The sequence below is a fragment of the Miscanthus floridulus genome, chromosome 1 (genome assembly GCF_019320115.1).
Source record: "Miscanthus floridulus cultivar M001 chromosome 1, ASM1932011v1, whole genome shotgun sequence".
NCBI classification, from domain to species: domain Eukaryota; kingdom Viridiplantae; phylum Streptophyta; class Magnoliopsida; order Poales; family Poaceae; genus Miscanthus; species Miscanthus floridulus.
In genome coordinates this window covers 78,005,247-78,026,520 of record NC_089580.1, presented here as the reverse complement: position 1 = coordinate 78,026,520, position 21,274 = coordinate 78,005,247, and the positions used below count along the sequence as shown (strand labels likewise).

At 46.9% G+C, this 21,274-nt stretch overlaps 1 protein-coding gene across 1 annotated transcript; it reads left to right on the top strand.

Moving 5' to 3' along the window:
- Positions 1-1,048: 1,048 nt before the first annotated feature.
- On the top strand, positions 1,049-21,041 carry LOC136536560 (SAGA-associated factor 29 homolog A-like). The gene is made up of 7 exons (XM_066528813.1): positions 1,049-1,320; positions 2,035-2,135; positions 7,546-7,628; positions 8,124-8,183; positions 12,990-13,140; positions 20,213-20,226; positions 20,686-21,041. The coding sequence occupies exons 1-7, from the start codon at positions 1,275-1,277 to the stop codon at positions 20,786-20,788; spliced, it is 558 nt and encodes a 185-aa protein (XP_066384910.1). The 5' UTR covers positions 1,049-1,274; the 3' UTR covers positions 20,789-21,041.
- Positions 21,042-21,274: the final 233 nt, after the last annotated feature.

Here is a 21,274-nt window from a genome sequence, read left to right as displayed (position 1 = left end):
GTTACCTACTTCAGGCAACCAATCAAGAAGATTTTGCATCCCGCCGGCCTGGACAAGCCAGAAACAGCCAACCAATCAGCCCACAGTCAATGTGGGCGCGTTTGGTTGCTTGACGAGGAGAGCCGGACTCGTATCACTCACCCAGGCTGACCGTAGTAGCCAGGCATACAACGCTACTTTTTTTATATGCTTCAACTCTTCAGCAAACTGTAGTATCTAAACTCACGCACTAACTCACATCACTACATGCATACAAACTCACACACACACTAATACGCAAGCTAGATCTACACCTCAACGAAGAGGCTTGCACGCGACTGAGAGGCATCCGAAGTCTTTCAGGCTTCGCACATGACGGGCACGTCATCCAGACCAGGCATACAACGCTACTCTCTTTGTTGATGCTCGCTCACTTTGACCTTTGACCTCATCATCGTAGAAAACACTACAACTGTAGTTAACCATCAGCCAGGCGACGAATCAAACACACACTGAAAGAGGCTTCTTATGTATGAAGGGGGTGTGATATTATATGTTTCAAACCTGACTGTTTTATGTTATGCTACTTTTTTCCTTTTATACTTTCCTCCAGACTAAGCAATCAGAACCTGCTTATTATGCCACACAATCTGCTATTTTTCACTTCTGATTACTTGTGTGGTTCATTGAAAAAAGAAAAGAGTACTTATAGTGGTTGCATGTGCGTGATGACCGAGGTACGCAGGTGTTCTACCTATGTGAAGTGTTATATGTCAAAAACTTGTGCTGATGGGAATTGTTATTTTGTTTGAACTGGCCACCTTGACATGTAGTTCTATGATTACGTTGATGGAAAATAAATGCTTTTACCCTTTTCTGAAAAATGGAAATTAGGTATCCATTTAAGAAGGAACAGACTTGTGTGTTTTCAGTTGCTTGTTGACTTAAGGAGGTCAAGCCACACATAACTTTCTTAGGATAGGCTGCGGTTGAATTGGCGACATGTGTGCTGTGGTGTGGCGATAGGTTAACTTTACATGCTTGCTATTTCCGCCCGATTCCAAATCGCCGCCCCTCACGCTACCCTACCCGACCCGACGCAGCAGGCGGCGCCTTCCAGGACGCCGACTCTGCCCGACTACGACTTCCAGGCGTTGCTCCCCCAGGTCCTGGCTCCTCACTACGCCCTCCTCACGCCGAGTCACGCGGCAGGCGCGTCAGTCAGAAACTGCGACCCCCCTCGCTCCCCCTCCAGAATCCGCGATCCCCCTCCCCCCACTCAAGGTCAGAGCACCATGGCTTCTGGTCGGAAGGGGGGAGCAAGCAGGCTGCAACCAACAGGTAAACTCATGAATATGTGGAATTAATAAGTTGATTTCCCTTCTGTTCCCCACGTTTAGCCTCTACTTTGGGTAACCGAGCAAATCTATTTCGTTTTTCCCTTCTACTTTTGTCGCTTGGGTAGGTGAGCCAGAGTACCAAAGGTCTGTAGACATTCTTTTTATCTACAATTTCAGTAGTGCAGAGGTTGGATATGTCAGGACTTATGGAATTTCGAAGTTGTGTTGCAGACTCTCTCAGATCTGACTGAATATGTTGTTGCCTGGATTAAAAATAGTAGATGACCGAAATAATTTTTGTGGTGAATACAAAAGTTGTAGGAAATTTTATGTAGATGTTTTTACTGGGAGCATATTTTTAGAACTGCATACAGGCATGTCAAATATTTTGATGTTTATATTAAGGGGCCCATATTTCTAGTGTTGCTCAATGTCACCAAAATCTATGGACTGCGCCTGATGCAGGCATGTCATGGATTGCTCTAATTCTGTTCCTGGAATTACTATGTTTTGCAGTAGTGTATGGAAGTAATTAGTATCCTGCTGATCCGTCTATTTTTGCAATGACGATTAACAATCATGTTTCTGATCCTCGTGCTTAATCACAGTTTGTTCTATTTCTAGCTAATACCTTTTTGGTTTGGGGGACATAGAGGGATTCCTGGAATGACAGAAGGTGGTTTCTTATATTCCATAGTTGCTTTCTATATTTCAGAAGTTGGTGAGCAGAAAAAGAAGAGGATCAAGTCTGATACAGATTCTGCTGCATCTATGAGGAATCAACTTGACCAAGCTGCAAGCCTGAAAGGAGAGCAGGTTTCAACTTCAGCTTTATTTAATAACATGAGTTAGTTTTTATATTTCTTGTATTCATCAGTGCATGCTTTACTAGGCAAGCTTCTACCTTCTATGTAGGAAAAGATAGGAACTTCCCTGTGTTTTGAAGTACTCCCTTCATCTTGAAATATAATTATCCTAGGATTTCTAGAACATGTTATGGGTAAAGCAAATTATGCACGTAAAGCCCCCTCCCTTAATCGTGGGGAGATATTGTGCTTACCATATTTTGAGCTTGGTGGTTCGGTTGACAATCAACATTGTGTTGGGTTCCATAGGTAGGCATGTGGGGGCCTAGGGAAATTAATTCACCTAGAATCCCTTATAATTTGGGACTAATTGTAAATGCTTCAATGCCTTATATTTTAGGATAGACGGAGTAGTACTGTAGGACTTGCTGCAATTTGTTGGAGGCACTGATTTTGCATATGTCCCTCCCTCAAAACATCCATAATGGCAACCACGCGTTCAGGAGAGCTAGCAGGACTGTACAGCAGACCCTCTCAAATAATTTGTGGGTCTTGATATCCAAGGCGCTCTAATTGTGGGAGTCATCTTAGAATTTCTATCTCTTTGGGATATTGTCAGGGATGTCATCCTGCAGCCTGGTGTTGAAGATTCTCGTATTTGGCATTTATCTTCAAGTGGCCAATATTTGGCAAAGTCGGCTTACAAAAACCTCTTCCAGGGAATGACTTAGTTTTGGTCTCTAGAATTTGGAGAACCTAGGCTCCATTCTTTAAGCACTGGCAAGTCTTTAACCTTTTAAACCAAGTGTACTTCGGGTTCTTTTCCTGTCTTTTATCTTCTATAATATAATGATACGCAGCCCTCCTGCGTGTTTGAGAAAAAAAGAGAACCTGGGCTCCAGGAATATGTAAATTCTTCTTGTGGTTGGTAGCTCATGACTGGTGTTGGACAGAAGACTGTGTCAAGAAGAGGGCTTCCTCATCCTGAAGATCTCACTGTGATCAAGCTGAAGAATCTATCAACCACTCGCTCTTGTCTTGTGTTTTTGCAAGAGAGTTCTGGTTCAAACTTGTACAAAGAGTCAGCCTGCAGTTATTTTCCCCGCAGATCAGTGAGGAGTGTCACTAACCTTGGGATTTGGGAGTCTAATCATTCCATTAGTGGAGATGACTATATATAGGAGCCTCATGGGCCATATGAGCCTATATTAGATGGGCCTTCATATACTTAACAAGTTCTTTGATGATTGGTGTGCAAGAATCAATTTGCAGGCTGGCATCAATTATAGAAAGGTCTCAATTCCCTTGTTATCATTAGCGTTTGGACCTGTGGATTCATCGTAATAAATGTGGTTGATGGTGCTTCTCCAAGCTTGGCATAGCCTTACCACACATTGGCAAGGAGTTATTTTTTTGGGGTTTGGCCGGGGCTCTAGGTATCTCCTACCTTATCGCCCTTTAGCTGGTGTAGTGTGGTTGCTTTGATCGGGGTTATTTGATCTTTGTCACACGGGTCTAGTTTTTGATAAATTGGTTTTGTCATGTGGGTGTGTGTGTTTGTAAGGCTCTCCCCCTTTTTTCTTCTTAATATAATGATATGCAACTCTCCTGCTTGTTAGAGAGAAAAAAAACCATGCGTCTAAGTGTTTGAATTTGGATATTGTTAGAATGACACAATTTTTACTTCTGGAGTACAGAAAACTAATATATTAGGATGGTATTACATGTGATTTGCTGAGGCTTGCCTTGAAAATGGGAGGTCCACCAATTCTTCCATTCTCTTTATTTGAACGAGAATTACTTTTTGCCTTTCTAGAAATGGTTTCTGGAGACAGGTTTTTTATCGGTTAGCTAGAGTTATTGAAGCTTATGAGGCTTGTAATCATTGACATTTAATGGGATCTAAATTGCTACTTTAAGTAGATTTTTATCACTTAGCTAGAATTATCGAAGCTTATGAGACTTGGATTATATTTCAACAACTCTGTTTGCTAGGCCTAGTTTATATCCTACAAAAATCCAAAGGCAAAATTGTAAACCTTGATAAAATTTTGCTTATAAGAATGTGTAGTTTGATCATATAAATATGCACATCGCAATCCATCTTTGTGATAAGATCTTTAATATATCGAAATCCATGTTTAAATTGATCAAATTTTGTTGTATTAACTCCAATAGTGTCAAGGGCATCGTGGTCTAGGGTAGCTGGACCTCGGCTATGTAGTTCGTAGCCTTGATCCGTGAGGTTGGGGCGAGGTTTTACCCCTCGGCACCCTATTGTTGAAGGGGATGAGATTAAGACGAGGAAGGTAGATTAGGAGATAGGAATATTGTTCTTGCTTAATCCTTGACCAGGAGCCATTCGGCTTACATATAGGCACTAGGCTGCCAATCACTTCTCTAATCTCTCTCAATGACTCATTAATATGCTTCTTAGCCCCATCTAATGGCGTGCCTCTAATTAACAGCAAATTAGTCACTTTCCTAGCCAGCTGTTCCTGCCTTCTTAGCTTTGCGGCTAAACTGCTCTCCCCACATGACATCTTTCCCCCCCTTGTCGAGCAGCTCGTCCTCGAGCTGGAAATTGGGATGACGCTCGATGGAGTCGATGTCTTCCAAGGTTGCCGAGGCCGCTGCTTCCCCTTTCCACTAGACGAGCACGTGCTGCATGCCACGGGTGAAGCAAGTGTGCACTGACCGCTTAGGTTCTGGAACAGCTGCTCCATGATGGATGACTGGCAGAGGTGGCGGGGCATCTGGCGGCGTGCCGATGAACTTCTTGAGAAGCCCCACATGGAACACATCATGTAGGCGAGCGCGCGGAGGAAACCCCAGGCGAACAGCGACGTCGCTGATCAGCTCGGCGACGCGGTACGGGCCATAGGAGCGTGGCTTGAGTTTCCCTTTTGTGGCCTGTAGCAGAGAGGCCGGCGCACCCACGGCATAGGCGACGGCGCGACGGAGCTGGTCGTACGCGCGCTTCTGAATCGCCTGCGATGAGAACGCGGAGGAGCTGCGACGGATCAGGCCCTGCTCTAGTATGGCGGCACACTGCCGCTCTAGCTCGTCCTTCTGGGAGGCGGGGTACCAGTAGGAACGGACAGCCACCGGCTGCGACCCTAGCAGGAGGGCAATGTTGTGGTCGCGGAAGCGTGGAGGAGGCAGCCCATGAGGCTCGGCGAAGTCGGCGAATAGGGCCTTCAGAAGAATGTCGCTGGTTGTGGCTGCGTGCAGCGTGGGGCCTGCGGGGGCCATGATGCCCTGCCATCAAACACGGTGATTGCAGTGCCAGAAGGACATGTTGCGGTCGCCGAAATCCCATAGGATTGGGCTTAGCAAGGCGAGCCACCGGGTGTCGAGGACAATGTTGTAGCCGTCTAGGGGGAGGACGAAGAGGTCGGCAATGAAGCTCTCGTTGTCGACGGAGAAGGCGGCCTGACGGAGCATCCCTAGGCAGGGAACGCGCTCCCCTTTGGCCACTGTCACCTTCACGCGGCCGCGGTGCTGCAGGGCCGAGACATGTTGGCCGCGACCGCTTCTGAGATGAGATTGTGGGTGGAGCCGGAGTCGAGCAGTGCCAGAAAGGTGGTGTCGCCGATCTGGAGACAGATCTGCATCGTCTCGCTGGTGCGGACCCTGGCGATGGCGTGGAGGGAAATGTGCGGGTCCGTGTCCGCCTTAGTGCTGTCGACCGGCGGCTCCTCTTCTTCTGCCACGCTGTCCAACAAGAAGAGATGTTGGCAGACCTTGTTATGTTTGCGCCCGAACTTCTCGTTACAGTTGTAACAGAGTTCGAGGCGGCGGCGTTCCTCCATCTGGGCCTGGGACATGCGCTGGACCGGGTGGCCTTCCACGGTGATCGTCGCCGGTGTTGTTCTGGCGGGGTTCGGGGCCGAAAGGGGGAGCTGCGGCTGAGGCGCCGGAAGGAGGGCGCGCACCGGAGCATGGGCTGGCTGGTGCAGCGTCGGAGCGCTGGCGACCGCGCAGTGGTCCTGCAACTCCAGTTTGCGAGCTAGATTCATGGCAGTTTACCAGCACACCCACACACTCACTTTGGCTAGAGGTAGAAGGAGTTGAGCACACACACACACACACTGCACGAGCTGCAGCAGCAGCTCTGAACTCTGAATGTGGCAACTGAACTGCCTTTTCCAATTGCATTGAGGTAGTATATATACAACTACATGTACCTCTACTAGGTACACTAAGGTATGGTGAGTACACCAACTACCTACTCCTAGTACTACTAGTACATTGGCTTAGATCAGCCCACTACCAAGACATGGCTGATGAAGCCCTCTACCAACTAATGTACTAGAGGTGGCCTATTGCCTTACTGCTACAGCAGCAGAGACTGGACAGCTGAGCTGACCAGCTTCATCTCCTAATCTGCAGCAAAGAGAGTTGGGGAGCAGCAGATTATGTCTTACAGTCAAGGGTGTCGAGGTCTAGGGTAGTTAGACCTCGGCTACGTAGTTCGTAGCCTCGATCCGTGAGGTTGGAGCGAGGTTTTACCCCTAGGCGCCCTATTGTTGAAGATAATGAGATTAAGACGAGGAAGGTAGATTAGGAGATAGGAATATTCTTCTTGCTTAATCCTTCACCAGGAGCCATTCGGCTTACATATAGGCACTAGGCTGCCAATCACTCCTCTAATCTCTCTCTCAATCACTCATTAATATGTTTCGAAATTAGCACCAGCTAATGGTACGCCTCTAATTAACAGCAAATTAGCCACTTTCCTGGCCAGCTGTTCCTGCCTTCTTAGCTCTGCGGCTAAACTGCTCTCCCCACATGACAAATAGTCCAAACAAGAACTTTTGTTTGTTTTAAACTATAACTTGGTTTTGGTTGACACTGAATTTGTGTTGCAGGAAACAAGTCATTAGTGTACTTCAAGAAAAATACTTGTATAAATATTCAACTTAGCCTACTTTGTTATTGTTATATATAAGAATTCAGCTTGGTGTTAATTCCTTATGAAATTTTTGTGATATTCTCATCGTAAAACATCCCATTAAGTGATAATAGGGTAGATCGACTCTAAAGCAACTAAGGTAGCCCTATTGCACAATATAAATTATACATTGCAATATTATTAAATATTAAATCAAATCGACTGTCTGGAACATGGTTTAATATGTTTGCTATGGATATTATTATGTCATAAAATCTCCTTATCATTGATTTGACATTTATACAATTAATCAGACTATCAGCCAGTCTCAAAGTTAAAACTAATTATAAACATCATATTATAGGACAATGACTAAGTTTGGTTACTCAGATTTTGAGCTCTAGCAATGCAATGCCTAGTACATAGCTTTAGCTCTTTCCTTCTGTTGGTGCACATGCATGCTTTATGTATATTTGTTTAATTATTTAATAGTTACAACTTACTTTCATCTCTGCCATTTCAGGTTGCTGCTAGAGTAAAATCAGATGATGAAAATGATGAGTGGTTCGTCGTGAAGGTCATACATTTCGATAAGGAAACAAAAGAGTATGTATCTATTTTATTTTTTTCTATCTGTAGGGCAAACATTTGTTTGTGATATAAAAGTTTACTCGAGGGAAAAATTACCTTTGAATGGAGGTAATGTTAACCTTTCTTACAAGATCCTGGGTAAGGCACCACATTATTGATGGGAAAATAGGAAATTTTAAGGTATCCGCTGTATTGCTAAAAATTGCCATGCAGAAACTGAGACAGCTATGGGGATGACATCTCCAGCACTGAATCTCACCATAATAAATAAGAAAAAGAGGAAAAGTGGGCATTGCATTTTATCATGTAGAGAGGAAGTAATGACAAGCTGTTACTGGCTTGGCATGCAATATAGTTTGATGAGATTTATATCATGTTTGTGATAACCCTTGCTAGTTGCCCCTGGACAACGTATCAGCGATCATGACTTTTTAGTGTGCCTGTTGCTGTTGCCTTATATGTGACCATCATTCTGTAAGTATCACTCATTTAATATTGATGCATGTGCAGATATGAAGTACTTGACGAAGAACCAGGTGATGACGAAGAGAGCACCCAAATGTATGAGAGGTTTAAGTTCCTAACTATCTGTCCTTTTTTAGTTCCTTGTATATGAACAATTAATGAAATTACCTCCAATATTTTTCTCCGAATATTCGACTTTGAGTTTTGAGTTTTTTTCGTCGAATATGAATGAGACCTGTGATCATATCATTAAAGACGAAAAGATACACAAATAACACACGGGGAAATGGAATGCCCCTCCACTACCACAAGGCAAACGGCCTAAGCTTAGACGACACTACATAGCGGCCTCCTTTGAAATTGCCCTAAGGACAACATCAACACTAGCAGACGTCCCATTAAACACACACCTGTGGCTGACTAGTGAAGTGAGAAATCATAGGAGATAGTCGGAGGAGGGGGATCTCGAAAATGAGGAAGATCGTCTTCGGTGCTTGAGTCTATAGGTTTTCGGTTTTTCTCTTCTTCCCTCACCCGTTGGCTGGGCAATGTAGTGACTTGGTCTTGTCTTCCACATGGGTCCCACGGCTGGTGGACACACTTGTCAAACTACTAGACTCCTTGCTCTCCATCATGGGTGTGAGACTCCTTGTTCAGGGTTCTGGAGCCGTTGGGATTCCAGACATGTTTACTGAGTAGTGCTGAACCAACTTTCGCAGGTTGGTGGCATAAGTTTATCAAGTGTGCTATGAAGGAGAATGGGAAAGGCATCAACATGGCGAGTGTTTTGGGTGTGTCGGTGCGAAATGTGGCCAACAAGTAAATATTTGTAGTTTTGCCGTGCGTTGTGATCGGATGTGGTTCAGGCAACAGGATTTATACTGGTTCAGGCAACAGGCCCTACGTTTAGTTGAGGTCGGTCGGTGACTTTATTCCTGAGCCCAGGTGCTCGAAGTTTGCTGTGGGGTTACAAACGAGTAAGGAATGAGAAGGGGGGTGTTAGAGGCCCGGTCGGACTTTGAGCCGAGTGGCCGAGAGTGACGAATGCTCAAACATGCGCTAAGTATCGGAGCGTATGCTCTGTGTGTCCGAGCTTATCAGCTGTTGAGAGTGTGTAGGTTGTGTAGCTGTCGAGCTCTAGAGCTGTTGTGCTGCTGTCCTCGAGTCCTCGAGTCTTCGGGTCTTCGGGGCTTCGAGGGGTTCGAAGCTCCTGTCCTTTTGGTAGGAGAGAGCGCATCCCCTTTTATAGTTGAAGGGGATGGCCTTACAAATCAGAGAGAGAGAGAGAGTTCATACGGGCGCTGCCTAGTCTTGTTGCCCACGTCATCGGGTACGGGATGGCCGTCGGCGCCCATAATACTGTTTATGTTCAGACGCGTCTGGTAGGCTCTACCATGTTTGCCTGGTACCGCAAACGACGGCGCCCACAATACTGTTTATGCTCTGACACGTTTGGCAGGCTCTACCGTGTTCGCCTGACATGCTCCGATAGCACCGTCCTGCAGGTGTACAGGGCATGGCAGGGTATGGTCCTCGGTATTGCAGTTAACTTGAGTGCCTTACCTTATCTAGTCCGCCTGCTCCCTGGGCCCACACCGAGCGGGCGTCCCCGGTCAGTCGTTCCCAGTCGGCCCCGACCGTGTCGGTCGGGAAAGAGCAGCGAGCATAGGTCCGGTGTATCCTCGGTCGGAGAAGGGGTCGGAGTCGGATTGCGGTCCCACCTCGGCCAGGCCTTCCGGTCGGGAACCGGATCGTTGTCTTGGCCTGTCATTATGTATTTGGGCCAGCCCAGGCGCGTGCTGTCGCTGCACCGCCTGCCGAGCCGGGTTTTGCAGGGAAGCGGGTCCATTGGGGACCCCGGGTTTATGAACCTGACAGGGTGCTTGGCGACTTTGGAAACATAGAAACTCAGTTGTTTTTGAAGGAGCCAGCCCAAATTTGGGTGTTCTTCTCCAGTCTGACAAACCTCACCTTTGGTGCTTTATGGGAGCGCAAGGTCTCCGATCTTTAGGTCAAAGTGTTGTGGTAACTTAGCTATCAGGGTGTGTGGTATTCTCGAGAGAGTAGTCCTCTAGTGGAGCTCTTTGACTTTATGATTTTTCCCTCCTTATTGAGCTTCTATTTCATGTTTAAACTCACTCTTCTCCTCTATGCTGGGTAGAACTCCTGCTGGTCCTTTCAAAAAGAAAAAAAAGGAAATTTGGCCAAGCATCGCAGTTCACAGCAATAGATATGTGCATATAAAAAAAACAAAAAAAAACATGTTTCCTTACAGCTCAGTCCGGAGTAAGGAGGTTAATTTTGTAAGGCACCGTTTTTTCCTCTCTTAATACAAAGATACACAGCTCTCCTGCGTATTCAAGAAAAAAAGACATTACCGCCCCATGGAAACTCTTCTTGTCCCCAAGCAAAGGCATGTAATCGAAATGTTAGCAAGTTTCTATGCTATTTAATGTATGTCTGGCTGCCTCCTGGGAGTCTCCCAGGCTGCTGCTTTAGTTCTCAGCTGCCACCAGGGATTCCCCCCAGCATGTTGCCTCGGTTCTTTCCATCCTTTATTATCTAGCTTAGTCTCCTCTTCTATATATATCTTGTAACCAAATCTAGGATTTCGATCATGGGGGTACGGACTAAAATGATCGATATTGAAATGATATAATTCGATTAATAAAATAGTTTTAAAGATATATAAATGAAACAAGGTATATTTTTTCATTATAATTTCGCAACTAATTCTTATAAATTATTATAATAGAAACTAAATCTTCACAAGCCATTCCGTGATTCTTGAAAGCGTTTAATGACGTCTTCATCGCTTACACATTAGAAAAAGTCATGCGAGCTCAATAAATATGATAAAAAAATCATTTAAGTATTGATTGCCCATCTTGTTTTGAAGCGATTGTGCTTGTTTGTCTCAATAAGTCTGAGAGGGATCTCACTAAAATTCTTTGCTTATCGGAAACTTGTGTAGTTACACACATCAACAACAAATATATTAAGTGGCAAAGAAAGTTGGACCATACTTGTACCCGTGAAATCAATCTTGGGATAAAATTTTGCAAGTTCAATAAATTTTTCGTTGTCATAAAAAGCAAAGGAAATCACTAGATTCAAAAGCAACAATGCAAACAAGAAGCTCTGTGTGAGACTTTTGCTACTTAACAATATATTATATTATACGTATATAATGTATTAAAGGGTATATGAACAGTATTTTTGCAGAATTTTGGGGGTACAGCTGTACCCCCATGCACCTACTGTGCATCCGCCCCTGCTTCCTGCTTCCGCTACCTCCTCTAGCAAGCCATTGCCCCTCCAGCCATGGCTCCACCTTCTACCTCTGCTGCCACTGCTGCCCAGGCCGAGCTTGAGCAGACCGCCGCCCGAGAGCGCACGGCCGCCGCTTGTGACCGTGCCGCCGCCATGGAGAAGGCTGCCCTAGACGACGCTGCTGTGGCTGCCTCCCACGTCGCCACTGACGCCCACAAGCGCGTTCGCACTGCCCTTGCCGCCCTCGAGCAGGAGCACTGCACCGCTGCAGCTCTTGAACGCGAGGCCTCCATGGCCCGTGCTCGTGCAGCTCTGCCCACAATGTGGCCTGGTCTTGTCACCGGGGGCCAGCAGCCGCATCAACCACACCAGTGTGGCACTCAAGGCGTGCGCTTTGGGTCGGCTCCCTCTCCCGCACTCCAGCAGGCGTTCTTGGCGGCTCCCCACAACACTGCCTGGCTTTCTCCCCCTCTGATCACCACATCAATCACAGTACCAGATACCGCATCAGCCGCAGTACTCGGTGCTGCATCCACAGCTGTACCAGGTGCCTCCACAGGGTGCCGGCGCTTGGGATCAGCAGTCATTGGCGACTTTTTTCAGCACCATGACTCTCCCTCCCCCTGTCATCACCGATTGGGTAATTGACTTCGGCGCCTCCAATCACATTTGGCACTTGTACAGGGAGACCAGCCCATGGCCTAGATGCATCAGTTTCTGCAGCCAAAGGCACCTAATACGTAAAGCCCAACCAAGGATCTCAGGGTTGTGTGTGCCAAGCCCCCTGTACTCAAGTGGTAGAAGGACTCACCCCAGGCAACCCGACAGTTACCACCATTAGCCTTTTTCTGGTCCTTCCAAAGAAAGCCCCTCCGGCGTTTGTCAATTGCCTTAATAACCCATTTTGGTAAGTCCATAGCAATCATCAGATAGATTGGTATGGCAGAGAATACCACCTTAACTTAATTAGGCAACCTGCTCGGTTCATTAGGGAAGTTTTCCATCCTGAGATTTTTCGCCACTTTGTCAACGAGTGGAAGCAGCTCCACTTTATTGGGTTTCATGGTATTATTTTCTCATCATATTCTCTAAATCAAATGTTATTATTTCCAAATTAAGAAAACTGCAAGTAAAGTGTTCGACTAAAAACTGTTATGGCTCGTTTGGATTTCATTTGGGAAGAATCGGAATCTACTTTATGGACTTGGCTATTTGGCTTGGAATTTGACATTCCACCACTTTCCAAAGTTTAGATATAAGCTTGTCTTAAATTCATGGGGTGAGAGATAGAAATTGATTCCATAGATCCTCATGCGATATTTCTGCTATGTAACTTATAGCACGCTTTTTGGCAAGCAGAACTGCAGCAAATAAGTATCTCTCCCATACGGCCAACAACAGTATATAAGTATATTCCCCCATGTGGCCATATTAACTTAATTTATCTGTGTCTAAATTGTGATTATTAGAATGGATTTCAATTCAAGGATCCAAACAGGGCCTTAGTGTCCTTTTGCTGTATGTATGAAGTTCAATGTAAAGCAACGCTATTTGAAATTAAGTAAACTGTGGGTATTCATTGACCCTATTCTTAAGGTTTGGCTCGAACTGATGGTGCCCCTTTTCTATGCTTTTCAGGAAGTACAAGTTGCCTATGTCTTCCATTATTCCATTTCCAAAGAAGGGGGATCCTTTGAGTGCCCCAGATTTTGGGCAGGGTCGACAAGTTTTAGCGGTTTATCCTGGCACAACAGCATTATACAGAGCTACCGTAGCTTCTCATCGTAAGGTAACATCTTAAAATGCACACTAAAACTATGGATGGTTAGTCATAATAATGATGCAAAATTTCCGTGCGTACTTCAATTTTGAAATATGATGCATTTATGCATTATTGTCATGTTTAACTTCGTCAATGTTATGTGGCTGGATTGTCAGCTATTGGTAGAGGAAGTAGTTGTGAGATGACTCTAGTGGCGTGCCGTGCCATGGTTTCAGGATGCTTATGTGGAACACGTTTAAGCCCTTGCCCTTGGCAGCAAGGCTAGGAGAGATGCCACTTTGTCCATGCACTACAGGACTTTATAGGGTCCACTGTAGTGTGGCCCTTAGGGTTGGCAACAGGGCGGGTCGGGGGCTGGGTGAAGCCCTGAAACCCGAAATGAAAACACGACCTGGCTCCGGACTCGATCTGGGTGGAAATCAGCACCCACCCCCAACCTGACAAGCCCCTTGAACCTGACGGGCCCCTGAAACCCGAGTAACCATAGCATGACAGTAGTAGACGATATATCTTCACATGTACTTTATAAAAAGAAAGACAAATGTGGGCATAGAGCAATTTAATAATCACCACACCACACCACATGACCACAACTACTTTGCAACCAGAAGTCTAGAACCAACCTAGCACATATGCTTTACAGTGGTTTACCACAACCACAAGTCCACAATCACAATTCACAAGGACACATTCACTATCTAGCCAATAAGGGCAAGTCCCAATGGGATGACTAGGATGCTTTCCATGGCATTAATTAGGTGGTAAGTAAGCAAAATGGTGATGTCGCATTGGAATTAAGGTGGAGAGAGAAGGAAATGGTTTCTAGTACATGAAACTGTCTACACGGGCACCAAGATAGAGTGTGATAGGTAGATGATAGGAGAGAGAAGATAGTGGATTGGCTGAAAAGTATTTTGTAAAAATAATCCATTGGGAATATAGTTTCTTGTGTAGTGTCTACATGATATGGCAAGTAAGGAAACTATCCCATAGTTTTTGGGTTGTGACTGCTCTAATGTCGGTGTACAAGTAGCTCAGGCGTTTACATTTGATGCACTAGCCGCTTGAGATCCACTGCTGCTAGGAGTTGATATTGCTAAAAATGCAGAAGATGTGCTATATGGCTGGTAACATATGTAACAGAAATCACATGAGAAACACCGTAAAAAAATGCAGAGGAAAATATTTGCCATCTTTGGTACACTAACAAATGGGATTTGTTGGCCAACAATTGAGTCCCTTAGGATAACATGTCAATAGTAGTACTAGTTACCAGGTGAAAGAAAAATCTCTGTTTAGGGGCCTGTTTGGGACTGCTCCGCTCCACCTTTTTTAGCCAAATAGATGCAGCTCCCAAACTCTGCTCTAGGAAAAAAAGTGGAGTTGTGAGAGCACCTAAAGAGGTGCTTTAGAAACTCTGCTCCAAGGTGGAGTTTGTTGAGCAGCCCCGAACAGGCCCTTAATGTCAAACTCGTTTGCAGCTGCTTCTGTGAAAATACAGTTCGAGATCACAAGTATGCCAGGGTCGACATCATTGCATCAGGAATAAAGAATGCCAAATCCATTTGAGCATTTCTTTGGTCGCTGGTTGTCTCACAACTAAACTAAACTCACTAAAGCAGCACAATGTAGCACAATTCATCTAGAACTCCATTAACTAGTGAACTACCTCCCTGATTTGCTACTACAAAGTGTGGGCATATGGCTCAGCTTTGGAGGACCGTGGATCAGAGGACTGGAGGGGGAGTTTCCTTGCTAGAGGTGAAGACAGCGGCCATGCCGGGGATGCGTGACCTACCATATGGCTTGAGAGGAAGAGCCAGCATAGGAGTTCGCGACCCCGCCACCTATCTGTGAGGTTTGGGGTTAGGCTCGTCGCCTCCTTGTTCCCACAACAGGCCTTGTTGCCTCATGGAGTCAGAGTAGCGTGTTGGTGGCGTGGTGTTGGTGCCAGACTACCACAGCTACGATCGCGTCATTGGGATGCCGGAGTAGGGATGGGAGAGAAGCCAGGTGAGATGGTGGAGGCGTTGGTGCTGTCATGGACTCGTGTCTCGCATGCGGCGGCGGCGCTGGGGGCATGGTCGCTAGGTTAGGTATGTTGTATGTGGTGCTAGCTGCTATTGAGGTTGTTAGTTGGGTTAGGTTTATTCTGGTAGGTTGTGTTGACTTGGCAGGTCAGTTTTTGGGTCCTCTCGGGGCAACAGCCAGATCCGGCCCAACACCTGCCCTAGTTTGGGTCTGTCCACCTATGGACCTGCTGGAAAAAAATAGGACCTGTTCCTGCACCCGCTGGGTCTAAAACCCATGGGAACGGGATGTGACCCTGATCTGCTGCCATTCCTACTCCCGATTCTCGCTAACATTCTGCCCTCAACCCCATACTGGTACGCTTGTTCTAGACGATCTCTAATTCAGCTGATGCTCCTTTGCCAACAGTGGCTAAGCTAGAGCAAATTGAAGAGGGTTATGCCTGGCTTGAGGTTGCATTGACTTATCTCTGTTAGACAACAAACCACAACTTGGAATTGGGAATTCGGCTGGCACTGTTACTGCAGTTGGAAGGGCGGGCCTAGTGCAAGCGGTAGAGTCTTACCGCCTGTGACCGGAAGGTCCCGGGTTCGAGTCGCGGTCTCCTCGCATTGTACAGGTGAGGGTAAGGCTTGCCACTAACACTCTTCCCTAGACCCCGCACAGAGCGGGAGCTCTCTGCACTGGGTACTGTTACTGCAGTTGCTTGTGATTCCATTTAAAGAGCTAAAGATGTACTTTACAGCTAAAAGCAAAACAAACTTAACAACTAAAGCACAAGAAGTTGAAATGGCTGTGATCAGCCCTAATAGACTCAACAACTAAAGAGCTCTAATAGCTTTAACACACACACGCGCGCGCTTGTCCTTTCAATTCTCCCCGTAAGCCTTGTGTGTGGTCTTCGAATTGATGTGGATCAGCCCAATTCGCGCCCTCATCTCCTGTAACTTTGCTCGCCCAAGAGACTTGGTGAGAATGTCAGCAAGTTGATCAGCCTTGATGTGGTTGGCCTTAAGTACATGGTGAGAATGTCAGCAAGTTGATCTGCCTTGATGTGGTTGGCCTTCACACTCCCGTCCTCCAGGAGCTTCTGATGAAGTGATACTTGATCCGGATGTGCTTGCTCCTTTCATGGAAGACGGGGTTCTTGGCAAGTGCCAGGGCGGACTTGATGTCCACCCTGAGCTCGATTGCTTTGGCCTCCCTGTCGAGCAGTTTGCCCAGTAGCCGAGCCAACCAAAGTGCCTGCGTTATGGCAGAAGTGGCGGCAATGTACTCAGCTTTGCAGCTTGATAGCGCCACCACCCGCTACTTGAGGGACTGCTAGCTGACGTGACGATTGCCGAGGAAGACAAGCATGCCGCTTGCGCTCTTACTCATGTCAATGTCGCCGGCGAGGTCACTGTCGCAGTACCCGACGATGCGCGTTGCATTGGGACTCCTTGTGTAGTGCAGACCGTAGTCGAGGGTGCCTTCTACGTAGCGCAGGATTCGATTGACTGCCTGCTAGTGCTCCGTCGTTGGCCACTCCATGAACCGGCTCACGTACCCGATGGTGAACGCCAAGTCCGGCCGGGTGTGCACCAGGTAGCGCAGGCTGTCGACAATGCGCCGGTATTATGTGGCATCAACCTCTTCCGCCGTGCTGTGGCGGCTCAGCTTGAGCCTCCCATCGGAATGTGGGCTGAATTGCATCCATCCAGGCCACCGAACTCCATGATGTGCTTGGCGTAGTGTGCTTGATGGAGGGTGATGCCGGTGTCGTCCTGGCGCACCACGACGCCGAGGTAGAAATAGTGGCCAAAGTCACTCATCTGGAAGGTGGCCTTCATCTGCGCCTTGAACGCCTCAATCTCCACTTCTTCTGCGTCGGTGATGACAAGGTCGTCGATGTAGACGCCCACCAGCAGGACGGAGCGACAGATGCCCCACGGGTACACCGGAGCCTCATGCGTGCTCTGCTGGAAGCCCATCTCCTTGAGCGTGCTGTCCAGCTTGGCATTCCACGCCCGTGGTGCTTGTTGCATGCCATAGAGTGCCTTTTGTAGCCGTAGCACCTTGCCCTCCTTGCCGGTGACGACGAAACCGTGGGGGCTGCCACACGTACATCTTCAAGTCGCCGTTGAGGAACGCCGACTTTATGTCCATGTGATGACGTGCCACCCCTCCTGGCCGGCAGTGCGAGGACGCAGATGGACTAGATACGAGCCACGGGTGCAAATGCGTCGTCGTAGTCGATCCCTTCTTGTTGGACGAAGCCGCGTGCGACAAGCCTTGCCTTGTGCTTGACCACCTCCCCTGCCTCGTTCTTCTTCAGCTTGAACACCCATTTCAAGGTGATCGAGTAGTGGGCCGAGCAGGTCGACGAGCTCCCAAGTCCGGTTAAGCTCTACGGAATCCATCTGCTACATTGCAGCGTGCCAGGCTACATCATCCTCGGCCTGAGTAAAAGCACAAGATTCCCCGGTGTGCGTCAGGTGGAGCTCGACGTCGGTCTCGTGCTGCACAATCGCCGGCTCCGTCTGGTCATCGAGGATGTCGTCCATGGTGTGATAGCGCAGCAGGGTGTCGTCGTGCATAGCGTCGAGGTGGTCCTCGTTCTCCAGTGGTGTGGCAAACGTTGCTGCTTGTCGTCCGTTGGAAGCTGGTGTAGCCGCCGGCATAGCTGGCGGAGTGGTGACCGTAGGCAGTGTGCCTGCTGGTACCCCCTAGTCTAGAGAGATGGTGATCTCGATAGAGCCGACGATGTCTGGGGTGTCAGGGCAGGTGAACTGGACATATATGCAGATTCACTTGCTCCCTCGTCTCCTCCGAGATGCACGTAGTCGACGACAAAGTCGCTTGTCATTGTCGCTGTGCCGCTGCTGGTATCCTTGTCCTGCAGCCGTGTCCATCGAAGACGACGTCGCGCGCCACATGCACGTGTTGGGTTGTCGGGTCAAGGACACGGTACGCCTTGACACCATCAGCGTAGCCGATGAAGACTCCTAGCGTGCTCCAGCTTGCCGAGGTGGTTCAGCGCTCCTTGACATATGCCAGGCAGCCGAATGTACGAAGGTATCCGACCGCCCTCGTGCGCCCATGCTAAGCTTCGTAGGGGGTCTTGCCTTCGCTCTTGGCCGACGATCGATTGAGCAGGTGAACGGTGGTATTCACTGCCTCTCCCCAGAAGGTCACCAGCATGCCCCTCTGCTTGAGCAGGGCGCGCGCAGTTGCCACCACAGTTTGGTTCTGGCGCTTGACCACACCATTCTGCTGTGGCGTGTACAGCGTGTAGTGCCACTGGATACCTTCGCCGGCATAGTAGGCGGCGAACTCCGCCGCGGTGAACTGTCCGTTGTCGGTGCACAGCACCTGGAGCTTGTGGCCGCATTCCTCCTCGGTGGACATGCTTGATGGCGACTGCTGCTGCTGCTTTTGTTGGGAGGACCGCCCACATGAACCGGGACGCGTCGTCCACTAGGAGCAGGAAGTAGCACCGGCCTCCAGGAGTTGCTGGCGTGACAGGGCTACACAGGTCGCCGTGGACGAGCTCAAGTTGCTTCTATGCGCATTACGAAGCCTGACGAGGAGCTTCTGCTTGGTCACCACGCACGTGTCCGACAGCTGCTCGACGTGGTTGGTCGGGGGTACCCCTCGTGCCTTCTCCTTGCTCCCCAGCTTCTGCAGGGTCTCGAAGTGGAGGTGCCCGAAGCGCTCATGCTAGCCTTGTGCAAGTATACTAATCTGAATGTCACCAACTTTTGCAACTGATCTAATCTGAATGTCGCCACTTTTAACTCTGAAATTACATTGGCTGATGGGCTGGCCTTGTGCCAAGTATACTGACGATCCCACATCATCTAGAACTTAATTCAATGTTAACCATTGAGATTATTGAGCTTTTTGTGAAAGCCAAAAGTATCAACATGTGAAGTTGTTGGTACAATCATTCAAATTAAAGGGTATTATGGAGTTGGAAGAAGATTAAAAACAAGATGAGTTTATAAGGTGTTGGGGAATGTGTAAGTGGGAAAATATGTAGAACAATAGATATTATGTTGAGTACAAGGTATGTATGTATTAATGCATGTATAGGTTGGCCGGTTGGGCTAGGGCCGCACGGCCTGCCCAAAGCCCATATGTCTAATAGGGATGTTTGCTGTGCAGGGTGGGGTGGGGTGGGGTTTGGGGAGTAAATGCAGAAAAGCGAGTAACGTAGTCTGACATAACTGTTAAGGAGAAATATTGTTGTACCTCCTTTTATGACAACCAAGAGCAGAGACAGGGCTGGTGCTGCAGCACCGGTCCAGGCAACAAAATCTCTTACAAAATGCTGGTCCAGCTGGTTGGCACCACAGCATCTTATACTTAGAATCAAGACATGCTCAGACTAGCAGTGTAGTTAGCACCTTCCCTTGCCTGTGTTTTGGCTCCACCCTTGAAAACTGTTACGAACCTTTGGTATCAGAGAGCATAACCACGGGCCGCACGAAGAAGAAAGACTGGCGCGACGACGACCGCATGGATCAGAGGAAAGCCGTGGCGACACACCATGCGAAAACAGAGGAAGGATCCCAAGAAAAAAAATGGATCGTTGGGGAATTAGAATAGTATAATCCTAACCCCCAATCCATGGCTTTGGAACCATGTTACAAACCTTTGGTACCAGAGAGCATAACCACTCCACAAGTGGAGATGACTATATATAGTGCCTCATGGGCCATATGGGTCTATAGTATAAGGGTCTTCATACACTTGAGAAAAACAACTATCATGTAAGAAATATTATGTCATGAAAGACAGCGGGTATACTACGTGTTGCCATGTATAAACTGATATGCTTATATGCATTGTACAGACATGGTACATCCACATAGATGTTGCGCAGGTAATTGCTGGACATTTGTTAATTTTCTTAAATTCACCTGTGGTTCTTTTATGACCACCACAAAATTGGTACTAGTAGTTCTTAATTGGCTCTCCTTTTTTGTTGGCTTGCTTAGTCATTAATGCTCTTGTCTTTCTGTCGTCATGTTGATGTGAAACCGGGCTACAAAAAATCCAGAGGAAGTCTGATGAGTAAGTTGTTTGTGCATTTACAATCTCATACTAGTTCATTGTTTACGGTTTGTTTTAGGTTCAATTTCATATTCTAGTCTGCCTTCGGAAAACTGCAGTCTGCTCCTACAACACTGTGGTCATGGCATTTGATTCAAACAATGGAGTGTTTACATTTGGCTGGAATTTCCATTTAGGGTTACTGTCATGCTTTTGTAGCGTTGGCAAAGTTTATGCAAAAGTTTTATTTATTGACATCTAAAATGCCAAATAAATACCATCAAGACATATTCCATGGTTGATTTAATGAAACTGATTTGATGTTGCATTTTCGATAAACTTAGACGAATTCAGAGAAGTTTGACATAGGACAAAATTAAAAAACACAGCATTTTGAGAGTGGGGGGTACTACGTAATCGAAAGTAGTAGTATTATGTCTTCCTGAAACTATTTTGTGACTATTACTTCTCTTTTGACAGTTATATTCTGGAGTTCGATGATGATGAGGAGGACGGGTCTCTGCCGCAAAGAGCTGTGCCGTTCTATAGGGTGGTTGCCCTCCCGGAGGGCCACCGTCAGTGAAGATCTTTGACGCCAGGGGCGGATGCACAGTGGGTGCATGGGGGTAGCTGTACCCCCAAAATTTCTGCAAAAATACTAGGTTCATATACCCTTTAATACATTATATACGTATAATATAATATATTGTTAATTAGCAAAAGTCTCACACAGAGCTTGTTTGCATTGTTGCTTTTGAATCTAGTGATTTCCTTTGCTTTTTATGACAACGAAGAACTTATTGAACTTGCAAAATTTTATCCCAAGATTTCATGGGTACAAGTATGGTCCAACTTTCTTTGCCACTTAATATATTTGTTGTTGATGTGTGTAACTACACAAGTTTCCGATAAGCAAAGAATTTTAGTGAGCTCCCTCTCAGACTGGTTGAGACAAACAAGCACAATCGCTTCAAAACAAGATGGGCAATCAATACTTAAATGATTTTTTTATCATATTTATTGAGCTCGCATGACTTTTTCTAATGTGTAAGTGATGAAGACGTCATTA